The sequence below is a fragment of the Scyliorhinus torazame genome, chromosome 6 (assembly GCF_047496885.1).
Source record: "Scyliorhinus torazame isolate Kashiwa2021f chromosome 6, sScyTor2.1, whole genome shotgun sequence".
Taxonomy (NCBI): Eukaryota; Metazoa; Chordata; class Chondrichthyes; order Carcharhiniformes; family Scyliorhinidae; genus Scyliorhinus; species Scyliorhinus torazame.
In genome coordinates, this window is record NC_092712.1 from 316771800 (window position 1) to 316787237 (window position 15438).

The 15438-nt window shown below is 45.6% G+C and overlaps 1 protein-coding gene across 4 annotated transcripts in view; it reads right to left on the minus strand.

Annotated features, from left to right (window-relative positions):
* Positions 1-256: 256 nt before the first annotated feature.
* Positions 257-15438, minus strand: part of LOC140425627 (cadherin-6-like) — a 260191-nt gene continuing 245009 nt past the window's right edge. For all 4 annotated transcript variants that reach the window (XM_072510136.1, XM_072510133.1, XM_072510134.1 and 1 more), the window contains exon 12: positions 257-6476. In XM_072510136.1, the coding sequence (XP_072366237.1) occupies positions 5986-6476 (491 nt within the window). In that variant the 3' untranslated portion in view covers positions 257-5985. The remainder of the gene's footprint in view (positions 6477-15438) is intronic.

Below are 15438 nucleotides of genomic sequence, written 5' to 3' on the forward strand. Positions count from 1 at the left end.
CTGGCAAAGTCGCATAGGGACAGCCGGGAGCGAGTAGGTGCCAGGCATGACATTGCACCCAATTGTACAGGCCCCTTCACCTCCCACCAATCCTGGTGAGCTGAAGAATTGCAGCCTTGTAGTCTCCCAACACCTACCCTGTATATGGCTTTCCCCAGACATTGCGATAGGAGACTTTCAAATTTTGTTCTTAGCAAAAGAGAGAATTTGTTTTAAAATCACATCAAAATACGAAAAAGAACCAAAACTGAATCAGTACATTAAAAACATTTTATTGAATAGTATCATATAAATAATTTTGGTACAAAATGTTACTTAGCAAAAAAAAGACTCAGATTTCTTTCCAGTTGCTGGACATACAGATGCTGCTAACAGTGACTATTCTTTGCAAATCTTGAAATGAGGAAAAGCAAGTTTCGACCAGAAATGTAAGCAAAGATCCTTCATTGGCATTAGCTATTTTCAGTTTTACAAATTGGCCCAGCCACATTGAAATATTTCACACAAACATAAATGTTAATAGCCACAAAGCTACTTAAATTGCAGGTCATATTATCAAAGACATCTGACTGGGTTAATCATACAAATTGGGAACATATGGCCTAACGTTTTAACATGGTTCTGGATTTTTGTACAAAATAACCATACAGGAGATGTGGCCGTCCCATGTAAGGAGTCCATTTGATTTGATTCCTCTATGTGCCTTCTATTCTCTCTTGACTCCCCTCACCTAGGTTACACAGTTGCCAGTATCCATTTCACCTTAAATGGCCCTTCGTTATTTTATCCTCCTGTCAAGATGCTCGAGCATCGAGGATATCTCAGCAACATCCAATGCCGCCTTCTCTGCATCTCCACACTGATGCCACCTCAGGGAAGTGAAATCGTGGCTGATTTCTCCACCCGGGGGTGGCAAGGGGGTGTCCAGGGGGGGCACCACCTGGCAGGTCGAGTCCGCGCAAGGTCAGTGCCTTGTTGTACGGCGCGACCCCTGCAGGTTGTCGCCGTACGCGTGCGTGGCCACGGACCCGGCAATTCTCCAGGCGTTTATATCAGGAACGTGCGTTTAACGTGACGCGGCTGCTAGCCCCTCACCGGTCGGACGATCGGTGCTGGGGTTGCGCCGATTTTCCCCACGTAAAATGCCACAGATCCTCCGGACATAGCCCCAAAATTGGAGAATCCAACCCAGCATCTTCCAAGCTTCAATGGAGCTCTTCTAGATTTCCGATCCGTTTTCTCTCTGGGTTACCAAGTAAGATGGATTACTGACAAACGTAAGCGAAGTCAATTCTTGAAGAACCTAGGTGCAGCCTAGAGGAACGTCACATTTTCACCCGCATTCATCTGTCACACAGATTTTTATGTCAGTTCTACAAGTGCAATCCTTCCATGAGCCAGTCATCCAAAAAGACACAACCTTCTGCTAAGTGACAAGTAAAGGAATATTTGTTTCTGTGCACGAAAAGGATTTAAATTACTGCTTTACAATGTTTCCTCTTTTTTTACTGGATTAGACTGTGATTTCAATTGAACAAATTTCAAACATTCAGTGTCCAAATAACTCGAGCAAAGTCTCTCCTAATTTCACTACACAAAACATTGATTAGTGTTAAGATTGTCTAGGCTAACCCTAACTGGACAATGAGTACAGTTATGGATTTTAAAAGAACACAAAGCTTACAGAAGTGTTATTCTCTACATGACTGAACAGCCAAAGGATACAGGGTACACTTCTCTTTCAACTAGTTCCATTGGTTTACCCCAACCTGCGCAAGAATAGTCAGATTCGAACAATAATGGAATAATCTGGCAAAAGAAAAATAGTGCTTGTTCTGGAATGTTGATGAGGTTTTTTGACTGTCTCTTATTTGATCAAGTTTCTCGTGTAAACGTGGGATATTTACAAAGCTTTTAGCTTTACTCAAAGCTTTGGACCTCTTTGTAGCTTCAGAACTTTTTGCGCTGTTTACAGGAAAGCCTCGGATGAGAAAGAGGGTGCCATGTGTGATCTTTGTACTGTTACTGAAAGGTGCTGTGGGCTCGCCTTTTCATCAAAGGCAATTATCCTATTCGAGGAACTGGTGGGCGTGCTGTGACAGAATGTGCAATATAAAAATTGCTGCTCTTCAGTGGCACATTCCACCATTGCTTACCCCTTTGTCCGATGAATGGACAATAATGTTCTTGAAGAGTATCAGATTTAGTACTCCAATTATTATTGACTAACCAGGGCCACTGCCCATGGTCCATTTTAATTGCGTGGGATTCCAGATGCTGGGAATTACTTCTGCGATTACATTCATGTTTCCATTGGCTGCGGTACTGCGTCCTCTCAGAAGTGTCGGTTGCCTATTGACATCAAGTGATGTCTCGAAAACTCGCACCCTTGCTTCTGAACATTTACCCGGCTGCAGTGAGCTACCGTTGCCTCCGTTTTGAACAGATCCTCTTTAGATGCCCCAGGGCCCAATGCCCACCAATCCACTGGCAGAGTTATTGAACTGTATGTTTAAAAGCTGCAGTTAAACAAGATTTAAGTCACTCAACTTTATTTTAAGAAACTTCTTGCTGTCTAGGTCAAGCATTTTTTTTTGGGTGGGGTGGGGGTGAGTTCACCTTACTTAACTTTTCTCTTGCCACGAATGACTTGTTAAAATTTAAATCAAGTGCATTAATCCTAAGGATACAAAATGCGCATTTGGAGTAGCAAACAGCTGCTACGAGTCACAAGTATTAAATAGAATTTAAAAATCCAAGAAAAATATAATGAATATTTACTTTTCCAGTTGTATCCATTCCAACACTACCTGGAAAACTGTTGGCTGGCTTTACCTTTTCAACGTAAAAAGGGAAGGCGCTCTGCTCCACCAACTTAAGTGTTGCGCGATCTTGGCCAACCACTGTGAAAAGGAGAGGACCTTGCTCAAGTAGGCTGAGTGTGTGTCCTATCAGGAACATGCAAGATCAATACAGAGTTCATAAAAATGTTTTGCCCAAGGGAAGAGCTGAAGCTATGGATGCAGAAGAAAGGAGTGAGAAATATCAAGAAAATGGATGTTTTTTTATACGTTTATTTTTTTAAAATAAATTTAGAGTGCCCAATTATTTATTTCAAATTAAGGGGCAATTTAGAACGGCCAATCCACCTACCCTGCGCATTTTTGGGTTGTGGGGGTGAGATCCACGCAGGCATGGGGAGAATGTGCAAACTCCACACGGACTGTGGCCTGGGGCGGGGATCGAACCTGGGTCCTCGGCGCGGTGAGACCACAATGCGCCACCGTGCCACCCTTTAAATGTTTTGAATGATTGGTTAGACGTCGAGTGTCTACTCTTGAGTAAAGGCCGAGGATCTCTGCTCACATGCACGTCGCAAACTGCCTCACAGCAGTGTAGACACCTGAAACCGCAGAAATCGCCATGATCCAATTGGCTGCTTACCCCGAGAGGAGGACTGCATCGTTGAAGAGGGCAGGAAACTATAAAAAGCCCCGAATTTAAAAATTAATTTTTTTTCTTACATTTACCCATCAGCCCTCAGTGCTTCACACTAGAATGAGTCAAAAGAAGCTGGCAGTTATATTGCAGTTGAGAAGTCCTGTCTTCCAGGTGACTAAGATTAAATTAGGCAGTTAATGCTGATTTACTGGAATCTTTCAATACCGAAGGGATAAGTGTACATTGGTTGCTGCACAAATGATCAAACGGGGACAATAAAGAACAATAGATCTAAACGAAGGTGATTTTTGAAGAATGGAAAATATTTTCACAATGATTCACATTAATTATTGAAGATGCCATTGAGTCTATTCAGAAATCATTGCAACAGTTTAGCGTCCTGCACTCCCGTTGTACCCTAAATGAAAAGCAGTGAATTCAGATCGTTTTTTTCTGTTGTTTAGTTCGATTAGATGATAACTTACATTTCCAAGTTAGCCTAACAGAATAAATCTGTTCCCTGTGCCAGCAATGAAAACGGGCAGCACCACGGAGCTCAGTACCATGGCGAAAAGTGAAACCTCAAAAGGCTGACCTTCATTAAGACAAGACAACCTTCCAGTCACTTGACGGAGAGGTAACTTTGAGGTGTTAGATACAGTTCTAACTGGAGGTATAGACCTGGTTGCTATAAGCCCCCCCGCCCTGCCCAGGAGTCAGACTCATTCAAAGCTACAGGAGATAATTTTATGAATTTAAACTACTGGCATGGAACACAGCTTGTGAATCTGAGCTCCTGTCAACTTATTTGTCGGTCAAACCTAAAATTTGTAAAATTACCGCTTTTGGAGTTAACTCCTCAAGGTGGCACTGACAGGTTTTAACTTCAACCAAAGGTCCACTCCTGCAGGTTGAATAATGAACAATGCACTGCCATGTGGTTTACATAAAACACCTCCTTGGATATATAAAACCATCGGCAATGCAGAGAGTACAAGCTAGATCTGGGACAGTGTTTCTGACCTTTAATTAATTACCTTGACTGAACCCTTTGTAACATATCTCTCTTTAACCAGGCTCCTTAATGCTGATGTTATGTAAAAATGCCCCAATCCTCACTCCCAATGGATTGTAGGGAAGGTTAGCTACATATTAGTGGAAGACGAGAATTGATTGGCCCCTGGCTCTATTGTACGCTGACTGTTTGTGGTGCTGAGGGAGGAATTATTCTGAATCCAAGAGCCAAATCAGTATAAAATTAAACTCGACCGCACAAGAGATATATTCACAGGTGGCGTAAGTAGGGTGCCCTGTCCAAGGGCCGGTGCAGACCCGATGGGCCAAATGGCCTCATTCTGCACTGCACATTCTATGATTCCGCACCAGTGCTAGCTCCAATCCGCGGGTAACTGCACTCGGTTGCAACTTAAGCTGCTGGCGCTTTCTCAGGAATTAAAAGTTCTGGAGTGATTTTAAGCTTCGCAACGTGTCAAGACAAGAAAGTAAAAGGGAACGATGTATCGTCACGGTAACATGTGCGGTAACGTGTGCAGCTATAAATCGCTGCAGCGTCAAACTGTCAACAACACCAAGCGGATTAACTCTGTTTTGAATGCACCTGTAGTGATTCACATCGACACTACATAATACAGCTCTGCATACAATATGTATACATCTGTGTATATTGAATCTAAGTTACGGTACAGTACAGTGTGAAAGAAACAGTTGACTCAACCACATGTTCAGCTCAAACATCTAATTCACTAATTTTACCAGAGGGATGTGCTGGCCAGCAGACTTCAGCGTCTAAGGTTGTAAAGCCTGGGATGAACCCAGTGGATTTCTGACTAGACCAAGTCTTGGAGTTCAATGGCACGCGTGTGACTCTCGGGACCTTTCACGTCTTTAGAAAGCGCGTGTTGGTTTGATGCACGTTTTTAATGCATTTCAAGAGCAGCCCGATGGGTGTAACCAGTCTTGCAAATGGACCTTTTTCCTCTTCCACAGTGAGTGGATCCTACCTTGCATCGGCGTGATTTGAGGAGAGTAGCACAAACGAGTCTTTGGCCCTGGAAGAAAGAACCGTGCACCTGTGATTTCATGCTTGGTCCCAACTCAGGGTTTCCCAAACCATCAACATTTGCCTCAGGCCATTATCAAGAACTTGTTCTATGCACATCCCTATTTTAACACATTTTCTATTCCTCTGTGTAGACAGTATTACCTGTGAAATATTTCTATATGAGAAACAGAATGAGCAACATAACTTGTGTCTCCACTAGTGCGTCAGTGGCTAGGATAGGTATATAATTACTGTATAAATTCCCAGAGACACAGAGTCGGTCCTCGAGGATGCTCATTAAATGAAGGGTAAATGACACACTTTTCACACTGGAACCATTCTGAGACGGTGAATATATGGAATAAAGTCCAACAGTTCACAATAAATGTTTGTTTAGTAGGGTAGGTTTTGAAAAAATGGCCCTTGTGTTTACACAGCAACGCTCTTTTTGATAGCTGAATTTAAAGGGATGATGTTCCTTGCTAAGAGTCCCTGTCACTGTCTTCTCCTCCGTACATGTCTGATAGTTTTTTGAACCGTGGTCCCCAGTCACTCAAGTAATCGTAATCCTGGTCTGTCTCTGTGGTAACTGATTCTAAGGAGCTGAGTGACTCAGCTATGGACCCATTTCCTTCGTAGGCGTATGTTGCGAGAGAATCATAAGGAGGCGCCCCGGGATCTGTATCGTTCTCCTTTAACCTCTGGTTGATGAAATCTCTGACGTCGGTATTATCTGGTACGGGTGGGGCCGGTCGAGGTAGAAGGAAGTTCTCTGGTTTTATGTCCCTGCGTAACTGGGTGTCCTCTATTACTTCCGGGTTCCTCAGCGTGCTGATGTCAAAGGCCTGGGTATCCTCCTCGCCACCTCCTTCATCGTTGTAGCTGACAATGTTGTCGCGGATGTCCTCTTTCGAAATGATGAGTGGCTCTTTCTTTCTTTGTTTCCGCATGGCAGCAAAGAGCACGACAATAACTGAAAGGAATAAGAATATTGTTTAATTGTTTTCCTCAAAGAGGGGAAATAGAGAATGGATTGTTTTAATCCTAAAGTAAATCCCACCCCCCGCCCTCTGTTTAAAGGAACAGGATAACCGTTTGGCTCTCTTCGCTGTTGACAAGTGATCTGGCCTCATCTTCAGTGACTTACAAGCAACAAAAATGAGCTAAATCAAGACCCATTTAAATCAACTTTGAAATTGGACCTTTTTTTCTGTTGCAATCTCTTCCTTTCGTCGACTCAACACGCCGCCAAGTTAATTTACTGTATTACAGTGTTAGGATATGCAACTGCCGCTGCTCTATTCACTCATCTCCACTACCTGATACTAAATGCAATTCAGTTTGGGCATTTCGCAGGGGGGAAAGGAAATTGGAGGATAGACAGTGACAGACAGCCATTATCAGCGGATTGGGATTAGGCCACCTATTTTAGGTGGCCAGACCGTGCACAGAGATATTGGCGCTGCGGGCTCTTTGAATGAGTTATTAAACTGGGGGTGGGAGGGGGAAGGTCGATTCCCTGTTCAAATGCTTTCAGGTTGAGTGGTAAAGATGCCACCGCATTATTTCAGAGCAAAGACTGCTCCAAATATCCTACCCTGGTAATTGTCTTTCAAACTGTACCATCAAGACAATGATGGGCCTTGAATCTTTGAGCAATAACAGATAGGAAAAGATCCTCTGCTCGATCTGCCCTGAACAATATAATTGTGATACTGTTGTGGGCCAGGGTTCAGAAACTCCAAAGTGTATTATGAAGTTCACCTGACCTATAACTTTTATGTTGAATTTGGCTAGGACGGGCACAAAAGCCTTCACTTCAGATGTGATTCATCAGACTTCCTAGACAATTTAATCAAACCAAGGTTTATTCTAAGAATGTAGTTAATATATATATTATAAATACAGCAAGGATTTTTATCAATCACAAACATATAGACACCACACAGCTACAGTAATCTATGTGCATAACACTTAATGGATTCCCCCTTAGCTGTTCCAATTCAATAACAAAATCCAATTAAACCAAAACCCCTTTTAAGGGCGGGGCCCAGCGCACTGTATTCTCACTTGAATGGGACTGGTCCTTTTCCTGAAATTCTGATCAAGTTGCAAAATCCTTCCGGAAATCAACTATATCTTTAAAGTTATCAAGGCAGTTGGCCACAACCCAATGTGCTTTTTACTGGAACAGCTTTCAAAAACAGAGAAAAACAGAGAAAAGACGTATTCCTCCTTCTGCAGCCCAAAGTAGTCAAACTGAAACTGAAATCCCCTCTCAGTGCACAGCCACAGCCCAGCTCCACCCACAAAGTGACATCACTGAAGCCGTGTGATAAGACAAAAACCGTTCTTAAAGGGACACCCACATGACAATACTGTGTGTATGGCCACATTTAGACTCGTTCCACCCCAGCCAGAAACCAGGGCATCGTCTGGGATATCCCCTTGGAGTTGACCCATGCTGCAGTAACTTTGTCGTTTGAAACCCCATTCATGAAGATCTAAGGGAATCCCAGGCCATTCGCTATTCATTGATCTCAATGCTCACAGATCGTGCGAAGAGCAAAATGACAGCAGCCACTGTACTTCAAGTCACGACAGGTGAAGCTTTTTAACGCGTCCAAGATGCATGAAAAGGCATTGCATAAACGCCCGGGAAAACCCCAATATGAGAAGTAAGTGGACAACATACAAATATTCCTGTTTCAATGGTGTGCTCCCACTGGGGAGCAACACCCACTGAGAATAAATGCTGGTGACTTTATTCAGCTGATGCAAGAGTTCCCGATGTGTCCTTGTGATGAACAAGGTTTCTCGTGGGAATGTAAAGTCAGATAATAAAAAAGGAAAACATCCAAACTCAAAAATATTAAGCCCACACCTTTAAATACCCAGATGATTTATAAAATAAAATTCTTGGAACTGTGTTGGCCACTGGGGAAATCTTCTCCCCAAGCTCTCTTGACTTTACTACCATTCATTTAATTAACCTGAGCAGCCTAGCGTCATTTCAGCATAATTTAAAAACCAAGGGCGGAATGCTCGGTACGCTCATGGTTGCGGTGGGGAGGGGGACTGAAAAATACAGCCAGCTGTTCAAAATAATAATAATAATTTTTATTACTGTCACAAGTAGGCTTACAAAATCCCCCAGTCGCCACACTCCTGCGCCTGTTTGGGTGCACAGAGGGAGAATTCAGAATGTCCAAATCACCTAACAGCACGGCTTTTGGGACTTGTGGGAGGAAACTGGAGCACCCGGAGGAAACCCACGCAGACACGGGGAGAACGTGCAGACTCCGCACAGACAGTGACCCAAGCCTGGGATCGAACCCGGGTCCCTGGGGCTGTGAGGCAACCATGCTACCCACTGTGCTACCGTGCCGCCCATCCATTGACCTCCGCGGCGTTATTTTATATTGCTACTCCTGGTAGCATGTTATATTACTCAGTTTAAGTAATATATGTCGATACTAATTGTAGATGATATTGAAGAACACTTGAGTCTTCAAAGTAAACTGAAAGAATTTATGAAATAATGATCAAACTAATAAATGAGTTCGACATTCCACTGAACTAACTCGAGCAATAAAGTAAGAATGTACAACTGCACAAACTGTATCTAAGCTACATGTGGTGTCGAGGCTGAGATCCTCTCTGCTATACTGCTGCTCTCTGATAACTCCTGCATAGAAAGAGAGCTGAAAGAGAGCTCGAGCTTCTGGGAATTCCATTATATAGTGGATCTAGTAATGCCCTTTCATGGTAGTGTTACAGATAAGTGTTGAGATTAAACCTTTAGTTACATGTCTGTCTACGTGTCTGGTTTAGCACACTGGGCTAAATCGCTGGCTTTTAAAGCAGACCAAGGCAGGCCAGCAACACGGTTCAATTCCCGTACCAGCCTCCCCGAACAGGCGCCGGAATGTGGCGACTAGGGGCTTTTCACAGTAACTTCATTGAAGCCGACTTGTGACAATAAGCGACTTTCTTTTCATTTTTCACATATCATTACAGGCGGGACTGGAAAATCGTGGCAGTGGGAGAGGTCGGAAAATTCAGCCCCAGGACTTTTCAGTCATATTCAGTAAAATCTGGGGGCTGAATCTAGATTCGTTAGCAATGGGTAACTTTGGGAGCCAGGAGAAATCACTTGACATGAGGTTAGAAGTAAGTTTCTTGATGTCAGGATGAACTTTAGGAACTAATTTCTCGGGACTTTTTTTCTTGGTGGAGGGTGGGGGGGGTCGAGTTCCCGACAAACAATGTCGGGACAAAACGTTTGCGAGTACAGCATGGCCCGCATGCTCGTTAAAAGGCCACCTCATCAGAGTTAAGTTCCCCCTCCAGCGCGAAATGGGAACATTCACTTTTACGATTGCACACGTGGCGAGCACCTGGCGAGGTTTACTTCTTCCATTCTGCCACGATTAACGGTGAGTTACCGCTACATTGGGCTTGAGACTGGGTAGTTACAGTACAAGCTGTATGGAGGATGACCAAGGAAGGGTTAGTGGGGGAGGATGGAGCAGAGGCCGGCAAAGGATAGTGCAGGCTGTCCAGCCGCCCTTTGAATATGGCACCCGGCACTTCACGTCCTTGAGGTAATGGTGGGCGGGATTCTCTGATCCTGAGGCTAAATGGTGACGCCATCGTAAACGGCGTTGCGTTTTACGACGGCGTCAACAGGCCCCCAGGAGTAGCTATTCCGAGCCCTACAGGAGGCCAGCACGGCACTGGAGCGACCCACGCCGCTCCAGCTGCCAATACCGGCTTCAAATGGGCGCCGCGGGACTGCGCATGCACGCTGCGACCGGCGCGGATGCGCACATGCGCACCATGACTGGCGCGATTGCATGCATGCACGGTGGCTTCCGTCTCCGCGCCGGCCATGGCGCAACATGGCGTAGGGCTACAGCGGCTGGCACGGAGCAAAAGAGGCCCCCAGCCCGTGAGGCCGGCCCGCCGATCTGTAGGCCCCGATCGCGGGCCAGGCCACAGCGGAGGCCCCCCCCCGGGACCACTCCCCAACCAGGCCGCCCCCGAAAGGATGCACAGCGAGGTCTCGCCAGGTAAGACCACACGTGGACGGCGCCGCGTCGTGTTGCTGGCCTGGGGGGGGGGGGCTTCCGTGAGGGTTGGGGGGGATTGGTGGGGGGTGGCCAGGGGTTGGCAAAGGGAACAGTATTTGGCAGGTCAGTACCGAGCACGGCCGGCGCCATGATTTACGGCACGACCGCTGGAGGTCTTCGCCATGCCCATGCGCGGCCACGGACCCGGCCATTCACCAGCCGTTTACATCGTGGGAGCCGGGAGTTTTCCTTGGCACGGCTGCTAGCACCTCACCGGTCGCAGGATCGGTGAGGGTTCGGTGCCGATTTATCCGTCGTAAAACGCCGGGATGAGCGCGAAGCCTCCAAAAGAGTGAATCCAGCCCCATGACTCGATGACCGTTGCTGAATCTGTAAATGAGATTTAAGACAGAGAAGAGGAGCAAGATTGTTTTTACTCAGCGGAATTAGAGACAGTGGAATACATCTACAGGGTTGGCGACTGAAGCAGTAAGAAAGACACATTTCATTTCTATAGCGTCTTTCACAGCATCAGGAAGTCCCAAAGGACTTTGCAATGTATGAGGTACTTAAATGCTATGTTGTCAGAATGCAACAACCAAGTTGTGCACAGCAAGCTCCAACAAAAGCAATGAGCTGGCCAGATTATCATTGGCCAGAGCACCAGGAGAAATGGTGACATGCCAACTTTTACAAAAAGGTTTGAAAAGTGGTCACAGGAAAGGGGGTTACATGAACAAGGATTAGGATGGGATTAGAATGACTGCTTTTGCAAATAATAAACCCGACATAGTGTGGTTTTAATCTCTGCAGAATACCAACAAGTATTTACGATGACGCTTCATAAACACCTTTTAAAATTCTTATGGGAAGGGCTTTATTCTTGAACGCGTGCATGGCTCACTTAAAAATGTTACAATCTTAACCCAGTTAGACGTCATGGCCTTGAGGGGTGCATTGCAAATCCTACTCCCTTTCTCTTTCTATAAGTTTGTTTCAGGATGAGGCCCACGGGACATGAGATCACCTGCCAGGTACATTGCAACACATTATGCCAAGATTCTTCACCCACCCCAAGCACCAACACATGACACAACGAGTTTGAGGAAGGGACCAAAAGTGAAAAGGAGGCGGAGGACAAGGAAGAGGGAGGTCCTGGTTTTGATGCGAGCCTGCATCCTTTGCATGGGCTGCAGGACAGTACACTGACAGGCCACTCTTCAAATGGTCTTTAAGGCAAGAGCGAAGGTTTTTGCAGCATGAACCTGCCGGGAGCAGCTTGTAGCAATAGATGGTGTAAACTGTGTACCACGCTATCCTGTATTTATACGACAACTTTACAATAGCCAAATGTTCCCAGACCGTTCACAGGAGCACTGTCAATCAAAATTTGACATTGGGCACCATTTTTAAGGTCCTGTCATGAAAGGAGCGGGACTGGAAAACGTGGCGAGCTGTTCAACGGTTCATTGACTTTGGCGCAATTGGAAAATCCCACCGGTGGGTGAGACCGTAAAATTCTGCCCATTGAGTCGCTAACGGAGATATTAGGGGCAGGTGACCAAACACTTGGAGTGATTAAAAGAAACAATATTCTCTGATGACTGCTCTGGGATTTTGACAATTACAGCAGTCTGCTAGATTTGACAAACTGGGCGAGATCACTTGAAAAGCACAACAATGGTAACTTCTACCACGTGAAGCTCCCTGGTGGTGATCTAGCTGCAGTGGCCACAGCAGCACAGAAGGTAAAGGGTTGAACATGGCAACACCTCCTCATGTTTTAGTCAGGTGCCTCCAAGGATAAGGATGCTCCAAATCAGTCAAACCCTCCGAGCCACCATATTGTCCCATGTCGCGCTCAATGTCACCATCACAGAATCCTCCATCCAGAGGTTTACGGTTATAATCACCCCACCAAGGTTGCACCATTCAACCCCAACAAAGGGGCAGCACGGTAGCATTGTGGATAGCACAATTGCTTCACAGCTCCAGGGTCCCAGGTTCGATTCCGGCTTGGGTCACTGTCTGTGCGGAGTCTGCACATCCTCCCCGTGTGTGCGTGGGTTTCCTCCGGGTGCTCCGGTTTCCTCCCACAGTCCAAAGATGTGCAGGTTAGGTGGATTGGCCATGCTAAATTGCCCTTAGTGTCCAAAATTGCCCTTAGTGTTGGGTGGGGTTACTGGGTTATGGGGATAGGGTGGAGGTGTGGACCTTGGGTAGGGTGCTCTTTCCAAGAGCCGGTGCAGACTCGATGGGCCGAATGGCCTCCTTCTGCACTGTAAATTCTATGATATATAGTCTATGATAACTCCCTCTTACACAGGGAGCACATTGACACATGATAAATATCAAGTTACAATATAGGCTGAGGGGCATAAACACGTAATATAATCACAAAATAAACATTGATTTTCCTTGTTTGTATGAGCTGTGTATATAAGACCATAACACATAGGAGCAGATTAAGGCCATTCAGCCCATTGAGTCTGCTCCGCCATTCAATTATGGCTGATTATCCCCATTCCTCATCCCCATTCTTCTGCCTTCTCCCCATAACCACTGATCCCCTTATTAATCAAGAACACTAGATTTGTGCTTGAGGTGCTGTTACCTACAAGACTACAGACCAAGAGCTGGAAGGTGGAATTAGGCAGAATAGTTCTTTCTTAGAACTTAAGAAGATAAGAACTAGGAGAAGGAGTAGGCGATTTAACCTCTCGAGCCTGCTCCACCGTTCAATACGATCATGACTGATCTCACCATGGCATCATCTCCACCATCCTGCCTGTTCTCCAGAACAATGTGGGGTGAGAGTGTGAATCATACTCCTACTATGCAGAAGGAGGCCATTCGGCCTTTTGAGTCTGCACCGACGCTCCAAAACAGCACTCTACCTTGGCCTACTTCCCCGCCCTATCCCCGCAACCCCGTGCATGGATCATGGGCAATCCACCTAACCTGCATATCCTTGGACTATGGGAAGGATCCACGGCACCCGGAGGAAACCCACGCAGACACGGGGAGAACGTGCAAAGTCCACACAGACGGTCACCGAATTTAATCCGGTTCCCTGGCGCTGGGAGGCAGCAGTGCTAACCACTGTGCCACCATGCCGCCCCTATCTTTTGGGGAATACACAGCAGTTCAGCTTGATTAAGAGAAACCTAATGGAGCAATAAACCATGGGACTTTCGAAGAAGAGTCACATTGGATTGGATTTGTTTATTGTCACGTGTACCGAGGTGCAGTAAAAAGTATTTTTCTGCGAGCAGCTCAGCAGATCATTAAGTTAATGGGAAGAAAAGGGAATAAAAGAAAATACATAATAGGGAAACATAAGGTATACAATGTAACTACATAAGCACCGGTATCGGATGAAGCATACAGGGTGTAGTGTTAATGAGGTCAGTCCAGAAGAGGGTCATTTAGGAGTCTGGTGACAGTGGGGAAGAAGCTGTTTTTGAGTCTGTTTGTGCGTGTTCTCAGACTTCTGTATCTCCTGCCCGATGGAAGAAGTTGGAAGAGTGAGTAAGCCAGGTGGGAGGGGTCTTTGATTATGCTGCCCGCTTTCCCCAGGCAGCGGGAGGTGTAGATGGAGTCAATGGATGGGAGGCAGGTTCGTGTGATGGATTGGGCAGTGTTCAAGTTTCTTGCGGTCCTGGGCCGAGCAGTTGCCATAGCAGGCTGTGATGCAGCCCGATAGGATGCTTTCTATGGTGCATCTGTATTGGACTGAAAATGCTAAACGTGTTCCTGACTCCATAGATGCTGCCAGACCTGCTGGGTTTTCCCAGCATTTTCTGTTCGGATTTGAAACTTGGGACTTGTTTGGATGGACAAAATTGGCCAGTGGCAAGAGCTAACCATTACTGGAAGTAAGTTCTGATCACGGAGTTCCTCACCAATCCTCCTGTTGGTGCATAGTCTTATGGTTGCCACTCCTTTCTCTTGGGTGACATGGTTCTGTGGCATACTATAAGTAGTTGAACTGACCTTGAACAGATAGTTGTAGAGACCTTTCCAATGCTCACTGCCCAGACAGGAACTGAGATAGCGTTTTGAGTCCCATGCGTTATTGCCATTATTATTAGAGTACACTCCAGAGTTATACAAAGGTGGATGTAGGCCTTAGGGTAAGAGGAATACCCTACTTTCTTCTCACGGTGATTTTCTACTTTCATTTAAATACATTGAAAATACTATAAAGCAACATAAGATGTCCTCTGGTCGATATGTATCAGCAACATTTAAGGAAGATTTCCCATGTTCCTCATAAGATCTTGAGAATATAAGAAATAGAAGCAGTAGGGCATTCGACTCCTCGAGCCTACTAACCCATTCAATAAGACCATGGCTGATCTTATTTTGGCCTTTACTCCACTTCTCTGCCTGTCCCCATAACCCTTGAACCCCTTGTAGGTTTAAAATCTGGCAAACTCAGCCTGGAATGAACTCAACGAGCCAACCTCCTCTCTGTGGAAGAGAATTCGAAAGACTAACATCTTGAGAGAAGAAATTCCTCCTCATCTCTGCCCCCTAGCCCTAGGTTCCTCCACAGGAGGGGAAAGATCTACTCAGCAACCACCCTGTCAAACCCCTTGAAATCTTATCTGATTCAATAAGATCACCCCTTATTCTTCGAAACTCTCATGAGTATAGACTCAACTTGCTCAACCTTTTCTCAAAAGACAACCCCTTCATCCCAAGAATTAGTCTAATGAACCCTCTGAACTGCTTCCAATGCAAGTATTTCCCTCAAAGGGCGCCAACACTGTACGCAGTACACTAGATGTGGTCTCAACAATGCCCTATACAGCTGCAGCAAGATTTCCATGCACATTCCCCTTGTAAGAAAGG